The sequence below is a fragment of the Ostrinia furnacalis genome, unplaced genomic scaffold, assembly GCF_004193835.3.
Source record: "Ostrinia furnacalis isolate ACB-3 unplaced genomic scaffold, ASM419383v2 OfSCF0504, whole genome shotgun sequence".
Lineage (NCBI taxonomy): Eukaryota > Metazoa > Arthropoda > Insecta > Lepidoptera > Crambidae > Ostrinia > Ostrinia furnacalis.
In genome coordinates this window covers 27,426-42,420 of record NW_021130743.1, presented here as the reverse complement: position 1 = coordinate 42,420, position 14,995 = coordinate 27,426, and the positions used below count along the sequence as shown (strand labels likewise).

The following is a 14,995-nucleotide window of genomic DNA, read 5'->3' as shown; positions in this document are numbered from 1 at the left end:
CTCTCGTCCTCCGTACAAATTCGACAGTCACAAATTCTACTTATTTCTACTAAATTGGAAGTATTGGTAGGATTTATGTTTTCACATTTGGCAACACTGGTTGCTTGAAAACGGTTTTCATCAGTTGCTTTTATAGGGACCGCTTGATTGGATTGCGGACCTTTCGTCGTAGTAACGTCTTTTTTCGGTAATTGAATGTTACTACGAACTTCAATCTTGGAGGTGTTTTTCATTGAAGGAAAGCCTGAGTCCGCATTCGACTCGATCGACCTGCGACGTGTCTTTTTGTGGCTCCTAGCCAAGATATCTTCGCAGCTGCTGTGGAGGTAGCTCATATTCTGCTTGATCAATACCTCCTTCCTCAAATTCGTTTCCATTTTCTTCACCCCAACAAAAGACATGTGACGCGTCATCCCGATCCTCTTCTGATGTCCATCCATACATCCACATTCTGCCTCACTTTTGACGTTTGTCTTTTCCGCATCAATTGACATGCTTCTGTGAAGCAATCTCTTTCTATCACTCATCTCATTCATCTTCAATTTAGAGTTTTCCGATCCTTCACTTGTTTCCGCAAGATTTTTTCGCAACGAAAAGCTTTTCAAATGTTTGACCAATGTCGGTAAATTTTTCGTGTCTAACCCTTTATCTGAAAGTTCCTTTGCTTTTCTAGTCTTTATGGATATATCTTTGAAGTAGGGCGTAAACGCCTCTATTTCACTATCTTCACTATCTGATTTCAAATCAAACGTGGCCCGTTTTACTTGTATTAAATTTCGAAGCGACACATTCTTTTTAAAATTTTTGATCTGTGGTGATTGTCTACCACTGCTTACATAGCCCTCAAAATCGCTACTGGCATTCGACTTGCTCGATTCCAACGAACAGCTCCTGCAATAAGGTCTCTTTGTTCCAAGGAATGCGGCCTCCGTAGTCCGCAGATCATCGACTTTCGAATCGGCGAAGTCCTCAAAGGAGTCGGTTACCGAATAGGTCCATTTCAATTTCTTGATCTGCGGCGACAGACTCCCACTGCCCATGTCAATGCCCCTATAACTGTCCCTCAAGACGGATAACGCTAGGCTGCGTCCGAACGCGCCGTCGAAATCTGAAGATGCACGCCTGCTTTTCACTCTAATCTGAGAAGCTGGGATATCTTCAACGCTCCTGTACCGTTCTATACCTTGCCCAAACGAATGGACTGTCCAGGTAGACCCGATACTGCTGCCCGACCAGTCTGATCCGATGGTCTGCAAATAATTGAATACGTCTACGCCTCTATCTAGGGACACTGACCTTTGTAGTGGGATGTCGTGTTCGAAGCGGTGATGTTGTTCTGTATCTTGATCGAAGTTGCATCCGAGCCAGGAATCGAATTCGATGTTGTCATTTGTGTTGAGTAGTTCTTGCCGCAAGTCGAGCTCCAGTTTGTGGGGGGTGTGGGGGGGCACGCGTGTGGTGGGGGGGTCGGCGGTGGGGGCGGAGGGGTCGGAGTGCCTACGCGGGGGCGGTGGGGGGGCCACCGGGCGCGGACATCTTGCTGGCGAACGAGTTAAGCGAGCGGCGCGGGAACGATCCCACGGTGATATCAGACTCAACAAAGAGCTTGCGAAAACTGAAAGAAAATGCAATACATAATTAAAAGCATGTCAATCAAATTATTATTACAACATATTAAAAAGGACGGTGGGCGGAAGTTTGCATCGTGCGGTTCACGCAGCTTATGACCGCAGTCGGTGGAGGAACACTATCTGTGGTCGCGATCCTCATCAGTAGAGGACCGAGGACGAAGAAGAAGAAAAATGGCATTCTTGAGGTCAGAAGAGATCGTCAGTAGCTGCAATGACCTATTACGAAAATCCATTCAAAAAGCACTAGTTTTTGTTGTAGTTACGATTAAAGTATGTTAGTGCAACTCAGCCTAAGGTTTTCCATGTCATATAGTCACAGGATTCTAAAGTGACAGCAAGGGCGTGGTCTAGGTACAGATTTGGACAGTCAGCGTTAAATAGTTCGTGACACTCAAAGCCAAAAGCTTTCCAATAGAGGTGTTGACACCACCAATCAATTGACGTACTTTTTTAAACTGTCAAAACGAAACTCTCCCATAGATTTTGTATGGCACTACAAGCAAGTGACGTCACTATTTTTTCAACTCAATGATACTACTTTTTTCAATTACAATGCGAACAAAAATCGTAATTTATAGGTAATTTAAAATTAATTAAGTTTTTAAGACCAGAATTAAGGGTCTTTTTTTTTTAAAGTTGTGGTTTTGAATTATTGGGGTATGGTGTCAAACTGTCTATTCAATAGACTGACCGCATCTAGCATTGCAAACAAACCTCAGTGGTTTATGCCAATGCATAATTGTAATAATGTTTAAGAACTTCCTTTGTAAAATGATAATAAATGAAAAAATAATAATATTAGAACGGATTGAAGGTTGCCACCAACCGGGCGATGTGGAAATCATTAGGGGACGCCTAGTTCAGTACCGTGGCTGAAATAATGATAATGAATGAATCATCATTAATCAATGACGGACATTTTTTAGGTCATTAGAAATCGTCAGAGGCTGAAATAACCTCTTACGAGGATTTTTCTTCCTTTTCAAACTTTCAAGCAAAGTTATAATTATTAAAAGTGACATAATAATATGCCTGTTTTGGAATATTCGCAACAAAAACAAGCATACATTATTAAAACGTTAATAATTTTACTTGAGCGCCCAATATTTCGACACGTTAGTTGCATGCACCATTAAGGATTCACATTAACAAAATTTATTGTTGATTAAAATAAAACTGTTAGACCATGAAATTACCGGGAAAAATGCTTACATAACTAAAATTAGAAATTATTGAAGGGCATTGTGAGAAAACAGCAAACCGATTCCACCAAAAATTCGAAACTTGATTTTTATGTGCTTATTTATTTTGACAGTGATGCGATATTAATTGTTATACTTGTAAAAAAATTGCTCGTGGTAAATTAGTGAAATTAGTCTGCTGGATTCTTGCACCTTCAAAAAACTGATTCGTTAATAATTAACGAATCAGATTAATTATTAATCTAGACTAAAGGTTTATTGTAACTAGAATAATATTACCACATGCATATTGCGCATCAGTAAAATGATATTTCAGGAACTTATTCATCGCAGAACATATAGAAATATCATTACACTGATTCTACTGATCCTAGATTTCAAAAGCATTAGTTTATTCTCTTTTAAATCAAATAAAAGGAAAAAAAAATACATTTATCAATCGGATGGGGATGATTATTTGAACCGCTTTTAGTAAACCAGTAACATTCGTGGCCAACCTATTAATGTGGAGGCACCCTAAGGACCTACGCTAAAACTTGCGCGGACGCTGCTTGCGCCAATCTATTAATGCAAAAGATCTATCCATCTAGAAATGCACGCGTCACACTAAGCTGCTCACAGAAATTTTACAATACAACGGGTTTACTCCGAAGTTTCAAATGTTGCCATCTCTCTCACGCAAAGCAAGATGGCAGCATGAGCAACGGTGACAGATAAAGCCTGGTCGCCGAGCAGACAGAATTTGGGACAATGACCCCAAGCTACCTATCCTTATCGCTCGCGCATAATTACGCAGACTCACTACGGCCGCCCGTCGCACAGTGAGTGTTGCGAGCTCGACAGCAATATAATATAGATCGTTTCATCCACAAAGACGCGCCCCACCAATTTTTGGTCGAGAGAAGCGCGGGGTGCGGGGAGTTCGATCCGAGCAATCCGAGCCTCATTATTGTAGTGTGCATGTGCACTCATGGATAATTTAGCATGTACCGATAACACTCAAACATTAGCGGAAGAATGGTGGAGCGCGTCTTTGTGGATGAAACGATCTATACGCGCGAGCGATAAGGATAGGTAGCTTGGGGTCATTGTATGCAATTCTATCTGCTCGGCGACCGGACTTTAGACCCGAACTAAACAGTGTTGCGGAGTTCACGCGAGTTTTAGCGGAGGCCCTAAACTATCATACACCTACCGGGCAAGCGGCGATCAGTACCAAGGGCCGAAAGAGATCCTTGGCGGGGGCGACCTGCGGCCCTCATCGCGTCTCGTCAGCGCCAACCAGAACCTGGCCACACCAACAGGTTAGGGGCAACACAAAATAAAGGAACTAAATAGGGAGGGGACATAAACATAAGAGTAAACAAGTTAAATTATAAAAAGGTAGTGATTTTCAAGCCTGTTCTGATGAGCAGCCTCTTTGACTGTGTTTAGGCTGTGACCTCAGATTCAGCATTTTTGCTAAAACTTCAGGTTCACACGTTTTTTGTTGATTTCCAAACTCCAATTGAAATGCTCTATTCTATAGACTTACAGGATTTCTTCCTTATCACCAGTAAAAAAAATCTGCATATGAGACTGGTTCTTGATTAAAAAGCCTTCGTGTTTACTAAAGTTTACTTAATTAGTGGTTGACAACATTTTTAATTTCATGTTTTGTATATTACGGTGTTAAACTGTTTTAGCGTGATGATACCAGCATCACATAATGCAATCAACTGTCAAATGTTGATATGCTGTAAGAATGGATATTTTCGGTAAGCAGTGAGCAGAAAATATCCAAAGATTAAACTGCAACTGTACATAGAAACCTTTAAACAATGAGATATAAAAACACAGCACATCAATTGTTATTAAAAAAGTGACAATAGAAATGCGTCTAGCATTTACATTTATTTCGGTAATAAAAACTTTCTTGTGCTATAAATTATATGAGTTATTTATCAATGAAAACCGATGGTAAGTGCTACACATAGATATAATATAAATTAATAATATAGTAGGATCGGGATAAAGGAGGGTAGTGAAGCAAAAAGCGTCGTCGTATTGACTATAATGGACCGTTCATGCAACGTGCCGTGCGCTGTCCGTGTAAAAATGATCTCTTTCGGCCCTGGTCTCATTTTCCATTATAAAATAACCACCTATAAAAGATAAAATAATTTTGAACACCGAAAAATGTTGGTCACCCCTTGTCTTTCAAAATATCGAATTAAATGGACAGTAAAAATAAAATACAACGTGAATGATGAAAGAATTTAAGTTACAGTTAAATTCTAATGTAAGTTTCTAACTGGGGTTAATTCTAAGTCGTTCCCGTATATTCAAATCTACCCATCTCTTTCGCTCATGCCGGCATCTCTCTGTGAATGAGAAGGATGGACAGATCCGAATGTACGAAAACAACGTTTTGAAGTACCGCAAATTCGGCTAGACGAATTTTGTAAAAGTAACATTCAGAAATGAGTATTTTATTGCAATAATCAGAATTAAATTTATTGTGTGATTTAGTTTATAAGGTCAATTAAGTCTTTATCTTTAGTATTACTGTATTCAACTTCTGTTATTATTATTAGAGATTAAATAGCAAAATATATTTAGCTCCATTTAATTCGATATATTTGAAAAACTGATAATTTTATGCATTAATTTTCACACTTATCTAGTTGAAATAAATAATCTCATGCGTATTTTCTACTGCCCAAATGAATAAAACCAAAAAACGAAATAATGTACCAGAACCAAATAAAGTAAAAGTGTATGAAATGTATGTGTGACATAAAGATTACATACCTGTGTATGTAATCAAAATGAGTGATCATGTGAAAGAATAAATAAACAATACAACATGCAACAACAACCATTTTTACAACATAACTATAAAAATAGCGCCAAAGAAAGTAAGTAAATTCTATAGCATGCAAAATGAAAACATATTATTTATATTTACAAATAATGTAATATTATACAACTAAATAATATATTTCAGTTTCATAGACAAGATGTATCCTTTAAGAACATTAGATAATAAATCCGTCACCAAATAGTAACCAAAGCATGATGGCCAAAGTATTTATTTTTATGTAGTTAAATATAGCCAAAATAGCAGAAATAGTTCCATTATAACCCTTTAAATACATTCAATATAATTAGAATTCAAATATCCATGCTTCATGAACATATTTCTTGTAACAAAAACCTGTATCTTCTAACAAAACAGTAAAAAGCAGAAACATAAACATCGAAACAACATTATACCATCCACCTTTATAGTATGTAAGGGCTAGCATGCACCGGTAATTTATGTCACAAGTACCTGTTTTGTCACTCATATCAAGACTATGAAGGCACACTACAACATGATAACCGGTTGAAACTAATAAATAATCGATACGAGTGACAAAAAAGTCACTGCGACAAGTCAACGCGATATAAAACCAATACACTGAAATGTCCCACCCGTGACATTGACAGGGGGGCGCTACCGTCAATACCAGATCGCTGGTTCCGATTTTTTCCATGTTGGAAACTCTATGGTTGAACGATGATGGCTCCCCCATGTCAATGAGTTTGGTGTGACAGTTCTGTAGGTAGGTTGTAACACTTTTTTTTCTTGGCGAGATTGAATACTTACCGATTTCCACAAACAAACATTCCAACGGACCGTAAGGTCACATATTACAAAGTGTACCGTATTCCCTTTGTCACTTGATTGTGTCATTGTAAGTGATTCACTGAGTTTTGATTNAACTAAATGGGGAGGGGACATAAACATAAGAGTAAACAAGTTAAATTATAAAAATTAGGTGATTTTCAAGCCTATGTTCTGATGAGCGGCCTCTTTGACTGTGTTAAGGCTGTGACCTCAGATTCAGCATTTTTGCTATAACTTTAGTTTCAAACGTTTTTTTGTTGATTTCCAAACTCTAATTGAAATGCTCTATTCTATAGACTTACAGGATTTCTTCCTTATCACCAGTAAAAAAAATCTGCATATGAGACTGGTTCTTGATTAAAAAGCCTTTGTGTTTACTAAAGTTTACTTAATTAGTGGTTGACAACATTTTTAGTTTCATGTTTTGTATATTACAGTGTTAAACTGTTTTAGCGTGATGATATCAGCATCACTTATAATGTAATCAACTGTCAAATGTTGATATGCTGTAAGAATGGATATTTTCGGTAAGCAGTGAGCAGAAAATATCCAAAGATTAAACTGCAACTGTACATAGAAACCTTTGAACAACGAGATATAAAAACACAGCACATTGATTGTTATTAAAAAAGTGACAAAATAAATGCGTCTAGCATTTACATTTATTTTGGTAATAAAAACTTTCTTGTGCTAGAATGATATGAGTTATTTATCAATGAAAACCGATGGTAAGTGCTACACATAGATATAATATAAATTAACAATATAGTAGGATCAGGATAAAGGAGGGTAGTGAAGCAAAAAGCGTCGTCGTAGTGACTATAATATGGACCGTTCATGCAACGTGCCGTGCGCTGTCCGTGTAAAAATGATCTCTTTCGGCCCTGGTCTCATTTTCCATTATAAAATAACCACCTATAAAAGATAAAATAATTTTGAACACCGCAAAATGTTGGTCACCCCTTGTCTTTAAAAATATCGAATTAAATGGACAGTAAAAATAAAATACAATGTGATAGATGAAAGAATTTATATTACAGATAAAGTCAAATCTAAGTTTCTAACTGGGGTTAATTCTAAGTCATTCCCGTATATTCAAATCTATCCATCTCTTTCGCTAATGCCGGCATCTCGCTGTCAGTGAGAAGTATGGGTAGATCCGAATATACGAAAACAATATGTTATGAAGCACCGCAAATTCAGCTTGACTAACTTTTGTAAAAGTAACATTCGGAAATGAGTTATTTTATTGCATTAATCAGAAATATAGAATTTGTTTATGGGGTCAATTAAGTTTTCATCTTCAGTAACTGAATTAATATTATTATTGGATATTCTAATAGCAATAAATATTTACTGCCATTTAATTCGATATATTTGAAAAACTGATAATCTTATGCATTAATTTTCACACTTATCTAGTTCAAATAAATAATCTCATGCGTATTTTCTACTGCCCAAATGAATAAAAACCAAAAACGAAATAATGTACCAGAACCAAATAAAGTAAAAGTGTATGAAATGTATGTGTGACACACAGATATGTAATCAAAATGAGTGATCATGTGAAAGAATAAATATATACAACATGCAACAATTTTTACAACTATACAAAATAAGCGCTAAGAAAGTAAATTCTATAGCATGCAAACGAATACGTCATATTTATATTTACAAAGAATTTATTATAAGATTAAATATTTTTTCAGTTTCATTGTTATAATATATTGCGAAAAAAAAATTAGAAGAGTAACCCTAAAATAAATCCGCCACCAAGTAGCAACCAAAGCATGGCAGCCAAAGTAGTTTTACATAAAATATAGCGAAATCGCGGAAAAGTTCCATCATATCTCTTTATACATTATAATTACAATATTCATGCTTCAGGAAATATTTCTAATGCAAATTAAACTGTACTTCTTGTAACAAAAACCTCTCTCTTTATCTATAAAATAGTAAAAAAACAGAAACAACTAAACAACATAATATGCCATCCACCTTTATAGTAAGTAAGGGCTAGCATGCACCGGTAATTTATGTCACGAGTACCTGTCTTGTCACTCATATCAAGGCAATGAAGACACACTACGACATGATAACCGGGTGAATTCAATATCGATACGAGTGACAAAAAAGTCACTGCGACAAGTCAACGTGATATAGACCCAATACACTGAACTGTCTCACCCGTGACATTGACAGGGGGGCGCCACCGTCGTGACATTGACAGGGGGGCGCCACCGTCAATGCCGGATCGCTGGTTCCGATTTTTGCCATGTTGGAAACACTATGGTTGAACGATGATGGCTCCCCCATGTCAATGAGTTTGGTGTGACAGTTCTGTAGGTAGGTCATCTATAACTCTAATGCCTTGATCACACGTACCGAGCAAACGGGCGAGACAGTGCTCTCGGCGAATACTCGGTGTGTATGAACATTACGCCGAGTGCTCGGCCGAGCGCTCGGGTATGAGACTCGCTCACCCAACTGTCTCGACCGAGTAAACATTTTACTGTCTCGCCCGTTTACTCGGTACGTGTGATCAAGGCTTATAACAGAATTCCAAATCCCTCCACAACCACCTCTAATATCACTAATATCACCATAGACCATAGCATATACTCACAACTTCCTAATCCCGCTGTTTCTCTTCCACGGGGCGTCATCTGGCTCGGCCGGTAACGGACCTTGGACTGGTGCCTCGTCCTCCTCCGCTGTACTGGCCACCGTACTCATGGAGGGAGACGTGTCTGAGCCGCTGCAACAGAATATCATTGAGATATTAAGCACAAGTACTAGAAAATACATCAAAATCAATATCAAAAATATTTATTCAGTTTAAACCACAAGTGGCACTTATGAACGTCAAAATATAGTAAATAATAAAAAAGAAAAGGTAGCCCTTATGGGGCACTTTACATCGCCTATTACTACTCATCATATCCCATTCAGTTCTGCAATATGACGTAACGTGCAAGATAAACGAGTCATTCGACATTCACGACATCCTGTTACAACGTAAGCGTTCTGATCGACATCTTTATATTGTCCATGCGCTGACGTCAGCATATGAACAACTGTACGTTTCTATAGCAGCTTCACGTGACATACGGAGTGACATTGTAAACGTACAATCCCGTTTATAAGTGACCTGATGACCTCAGCCTTAAGCCACGATAGCCGAACGGTGAAGGGGTCGGAGTGGCCGACTCGAGATCCGAGGAACGCGGGTTCGAATCCCACCGCTACTCGACTATTTAAAAAAAATAATTGAAATGTAAAAGGAACAATAAAGGTCCCAGAATGCTCCCCTAAGGTAAACCGTTTTATTTTGTCGAAACAACTGTCCATTTTATGCCTACATTATTCTGGTACATCTAAGCTATGTTAGATATATANCAAACGGCCCAACGACCCATCCCTTAATTTTTCTTTTTAAATATTTGTGTCTAACCCACAATTAAATTGTTGTCAATTTAAATATTTAATTCTTTTATTTTGCTCCGGCAAATTTTAATATTTACAAGGTCATCTATAACTCTAATGCCTTGATCACACGTACCGAGCAAACGGGCGAGACAGTGCTCTCGGCCGAGTACTCGGTGTGTATGAACATCACGCCGAGTGCTCGGCCGAGCGTTTGAGTATGAGACACGCTCACCCAACTGTCTCGACCGAGTAAACATTTTACTGTCTCGCCCGTTTACTCGGTACGTGTGATCAAGGCTTATAACAGAATTCCAAATCCCTCCACAACCACCTCCAATATCACCATAGACCATAGCGTATACTTACAACTTCCTAATCCCGCTGTTTCTCTTCCACGGGGCGTCGTCTGGTTCGGCCGGTAGCGGACCCTGGACTGGTGCCTCGTCTTCCTCCGCTGTACTGGCCACCGTGCTCATGGAGGGAGACGTGTCTGAGCCGCTGCAACAGAATATCATTGAGATATTAGACACAAGTACTAGAAAATACATCGTCTATTATGTCCCATTCAGTTCTGCAACATGAAACTTGCTAGATCAGTTTTACAAACTAGTCGTTAGACATACATGACGTGCTGTTACAACGTAAACGATTGAACTGTTGATAGACATCTTTATATTGTATTTTAAACTATTGTGTTGCATTTCTATATACAGGGTGTCCCGTAATGTAACGTCAAACCGGAACTGGGTGTTGAGGCAAGTTGTGCTGGTTATCAGAAAAATATAAAAAAAAATCTATGTGGCATATTTTAAAAATAATAGGCATTTAAAAAAAATCAAAAAATTCTACTCCAGGTGACGGTCCTTTTACTCGTGTTGCCACAAATCTTCACTTTTTCCAAATTTTTTTTTTGTTATGTAACCCTGAATAATGCTTCTCTAAATTGTTATCAAAATTACAAAACCAGCTGCTCCAGCTTGGATGAAAAAAATACATTATTCCCAAAAAATGTATTTACCATACCATACCATTTTGGAATCCTTATTAAATGCGCCAAATTATGACGTCACTTGCCACACTCGCGTAGTACATTTTTTTTTCAGTACAGTCAGTTTAAACTAGGCAAAATTTTTATTTTGAAATTTTTTTTGGTAAAATTTATTTTTTTCATCCAAGCTGGAGCAGCTGGTTTTGTAATTTTGATAACAATTTAGAGAAGCATTATTCAGGGTTACATAACAAAAAAAAAATTTGGAAAAAGTGAAGATTTGTGGCAACACGAGCAAAAGGACCGTCACCTGGAGTAAAATTGTTTGATTTTTTTTAAATGCCTATTATTTTTAAAATATGCCACATAGATTTTTTTTATATTTTTCTGATAACCAGCACAACTTGCCTCAACACCCAGTTCCGGCTTGACGTTACATTACGGGACACCCTGTATATAAAAGAAAGTCGTGTTAGTTACTTCGCTTATAACTCAAGAACGGCTGAACCGATTTAGCTGAAAATTGTCAGGGAGGTAGTTTAGAGCCAGGAGAAGGACATAGGATACTTTTTATCCCGTTCGAAATTAAAAAAAAAGTCTGCTTATTTATTGCCATTAAGGCGGAACAAAGTTCGCCGGGTCAGCTAGTTTACTATAAAATTATCACCTTCACGGGATTTTTGCAACAAAACAAAAACACTTTTTAGTGTTTATGCACCGATTTCAGCATATGAACAACCGTACGTTTTATAGCAGCTTAACGTGACGTACAGTGACATTGCAAGCGGCCAATGGCGTTTATAGGTGACCTGATGACATCAGCCTTAGGCAATTCATTGAAATATAAAAGGATCAACAAAGGCCCCAGAATACTCCCCTGAGGAACACCTGTTTTATTTTATTGGAACGACTGTCCATTTTATGCCTACATTATTTTGGTTCGTTATCTTCTGAACTCGTATAGCTTATTTGTGTCGGGAAATGCATAAAGTTGTAAGCCCACCAGCCGAAGGGACGGTTATGTGGAGCTGTCTCCGCTAGAAGGGATGGGACCTACCTACTAAAACCTACGGTATTCGCCGGAGCCCAATGAAATCGCCTCCGTCCGTAGTGTAGTGAAATAGACCATATACCTGCATTATTATGGTTCAATCTTCAACAGAACATATTGACTAACCTGTTCTGTTGAGGCTCCACCCGCAACTACTTTTCAGCTCGGTTTAGCTTCAGCTTGAGCTCGTTCCTCTCCTGCAGTATGGCCAGCAGCTCGTGCTCGCTGAAGGATCAGTTCGAGTCCTAGTCTTTCATCGTCTCCGTCCAGTAGTCAAATAGACCATATACCTGCATAATTATGGTTTAACTTACAACAGAACTTATTGACTAACCTGTCTTGTTGAGGCTCCACCCGCAACCACTTTTCAGCTCGGTTTAGCTTCAACTTGAGCTCGTTCCTCTCCTGCAGTATGGCCAGCAGCTCGTGCTCGCTGAAGGATCAGTTCGAGTCCTAGTCTATCATCGCCTCCGTCCAGTAGTCAAATAGACCATATGCCTACATTATTATGGTTCAATTTACAACTAACCTGTCTTGTTGTGGCTCCACCTGCAGCGCCTGCAGCTGCTCCTCGGCCCGGTTGAGCTTCAGCTTGAGCTCGTTCCTCTCCTGCAGTATGGCCAGCAGCTCATGCTCGCTGAAGGATCAGTTCGAGTCCTAGTCTTTCATCACCTGCGTCTAGTAGTCAAATAGACCCTATACCTACATTATTATGGTTCAATTTATAACAGAGCTTATTGACTAACCTGTCTTGTTGAGGCTCCACCCGCAACTACTTTTCAGCTCGGTTTAGCTTCAGCTTGAGTTCGTTCCTCTCCTGCAGTATGGCCAGCAGCTCGTGCTCGCTGAAGGATCAGTTCGAGTCCTAGTCTTTCATCGTCTCCGCCCAGTAGTCAAATAGACCATATACCTACATTATTATGGTTCAATTTACAACAGAACTTATTGACTTACCTGTCTTGTTGTGGCTCCACCTGCAGCGCCTGCAGCTGCTCCTCGGCCCGGTTGAGCTTCAGCTTGAGCTCGTTCCTCTCCTGCAGTATGGCCAGCAGCTCGTGCTCGCTGAAGGATCAGTTCGAGTCCTAGTCTATCATCGCCTCCGTCCAGTAGTCAAATAGATCATATATTTACACTGTTATGGTTCGATTTGCAACTAACCTGTCTTGTTGTGGCTCCACCTGCAGCGCCTGCAGCTGCTCCTCGGCCCGGTTGAGCTTCAGCTTGAGCTCGTTCCTCTCCTGCAGTATGGTCAGCAGCTCGTGCTCGCTGAAGGATCAGTTCGAGTCCTAGTCTTTCATCACCTCCGTCCAGTAGTCAAATAGACCATATACCTATATTATTACGGTTCAATTTACAACTAACCTGTCTTGTTGTGGCTCCACCTGCAACGCCTGCAGCTGCTCCTCGGCGCGGTTGAGCTTCAGCTTGAGCTCGTTCCTCTCCTGCAGTATGGCCAGGAGCTCGTGCTCGCTAAAGGTCCGGTTAGACGCTTGATCTGTCTCATCACCACCGTCCGGAGTGGGCGCACCGCATGTTTTGCACTTCTGAAAATGGAGGACAGAGATTTTGAATAAACTGTGTGTTTATGGGGGTTTAGCACTTCTGTAATTGGAAGCCAATTAATGGGAGGGGTATGTAGGCTCATCTATGGACCATAAACAATAATAAAAAATGCTACCAAGTCTCGTAATCGCTAGAGGGCGGTATATGAGAGAGGCTCTTTTTTATTGAATGGGGGACAAAAAACAAGATAGTTTTTTATTATAATTAAAAATTGAGTTTTATTCTTTTAGGACACTGAGAGTCGATTTTCATCATTAAGCATTTACAAAAAAAAGGCAATTTTTATTGTAGACTGTGCCGTTTTATGACTAAGTATCGACCGTAAGCCCAAATGAGAAAAACGAGGGTTGGCCCGTGGAGACCAAACAGCCGTAAAAAGTTAACGCTGAGTAGGTTTAGGGAGGCCGTTAAGTAACCCGTTCACACCTTGGGTATAATTCTGTGAAATTAGTTTCAACGCAAAATATCTTCCAGAGTATCCACGTTAATAACAATCTTGTTTGAGGGATTGATTAGGAAGAAGGAAGAAGTATTTATTGTTGCAAAAACACATACACAAACAATATAACATAGCAACATTCAATGTAATGAATTTGGCAAGGGTAAAGCAATGACAGTTCACACATTTGACCCCTCAGTCATAAAAACTTATAAAACACAGAGACGCAGACACAGAAAGTGACACATTTTATGGCTAAAGTAACCTATTGTATAGAGATGCTTATTTTTTATAAATAAGGCAGAACACAAAAGAGAGAAAGATCGTACGTCACTAAACAAAGGTATAGCGCTTAACGGAATCATTGCCTGAGGAATGGAAGCGACACTGGAGGGATGACATTGACATACTTTATAACGTGACAGAGCATACAAATCTGAATCTGAGCGCCTAATGTGAGTTTTCATCAAGCGCGCTGAGCGCGTCAATAAATGACATTAATTGTATGACGGATTGTACAGCGCCCCTAGCGGGAAACGTTCAAAAACTAAAATTTTCATACATTTTTTAATAACTTATGTTAAATGTAAACTCACACTCAGCCCACTGAAGGAGATCCGAGGTCTCGCTGACATTTGTCCATCACAAAAGCACCCTCCCGTACTGCTTCCATACCTCAGGCGTTAACTCAGTTAAAACTTAGGCGTTAGATCTATAATGATGAATGAAGATGACCTTACCTGGTTCTGTACATTGACCTGCTGTAGTGTGGCGATGTCCCGTTGCTGGGACTGCACTATGGCCGTAAGTTCCGAGCGCTCCTCGCATACTAAGCGCATCTGTATGCAAATGGTTTATGCATTAGCACGTAACTGATGAGGTTTGAAGTCTCTACATTTAGAAAGCATGGTCGTGACAAAATGCACACAGATTTAATGCCCATATTACGTAACGACACTAAGAACCACTGACTAATCAGAATTTGATTCTATTCTGATCTGAATATTGAAATGCATCCAAAAAAACCTTAAGCTAGA

General features: G+C 39.2%; 1 protein-coding gene across 1 annotated transcript in view; it reads right to left on the bottom strand.

Annotated features, from left to right (window-relative positions):
* Positions 1 to 1,424: 1,424 nt before the first annotated feature.
* Positions 1,425 to 14,995, bottom strand: part of LOC114366021 (RILP-like protein homolog) — a 32,214-nt gene continuing 18,643 nt past the window's right edge. Inside the window, exons 7-11 of the mRNA XM_028322784.1 lie at positions 14,699 to 14,797; positions 13,319 to 13,500; positions 10,284 to 10,415; positions 9,115 to 9,246; positions 1,425 to 1,615 (exon numbers count right to left, since the gene is read on the bottom strand). Coding sequence (XP_028178585.1) covers positions 1,498 to 1,615; positions 9,115 to 9,246; positions 10,284 to 10,415; positions 13,319 to 13,500; positions 14,699 to 14,797 — 663 coding nt within the window. The 3' untranslated portion in view covers positions 1,425 to 1,497. The remainder of the gene's footprint in view (positions 1,616 to 9,114; positions 9,247 to 10,283; positions 10,416 to 13,318; positions 13,501 to 14,698; positions 14,798 to 14,995) is intronic.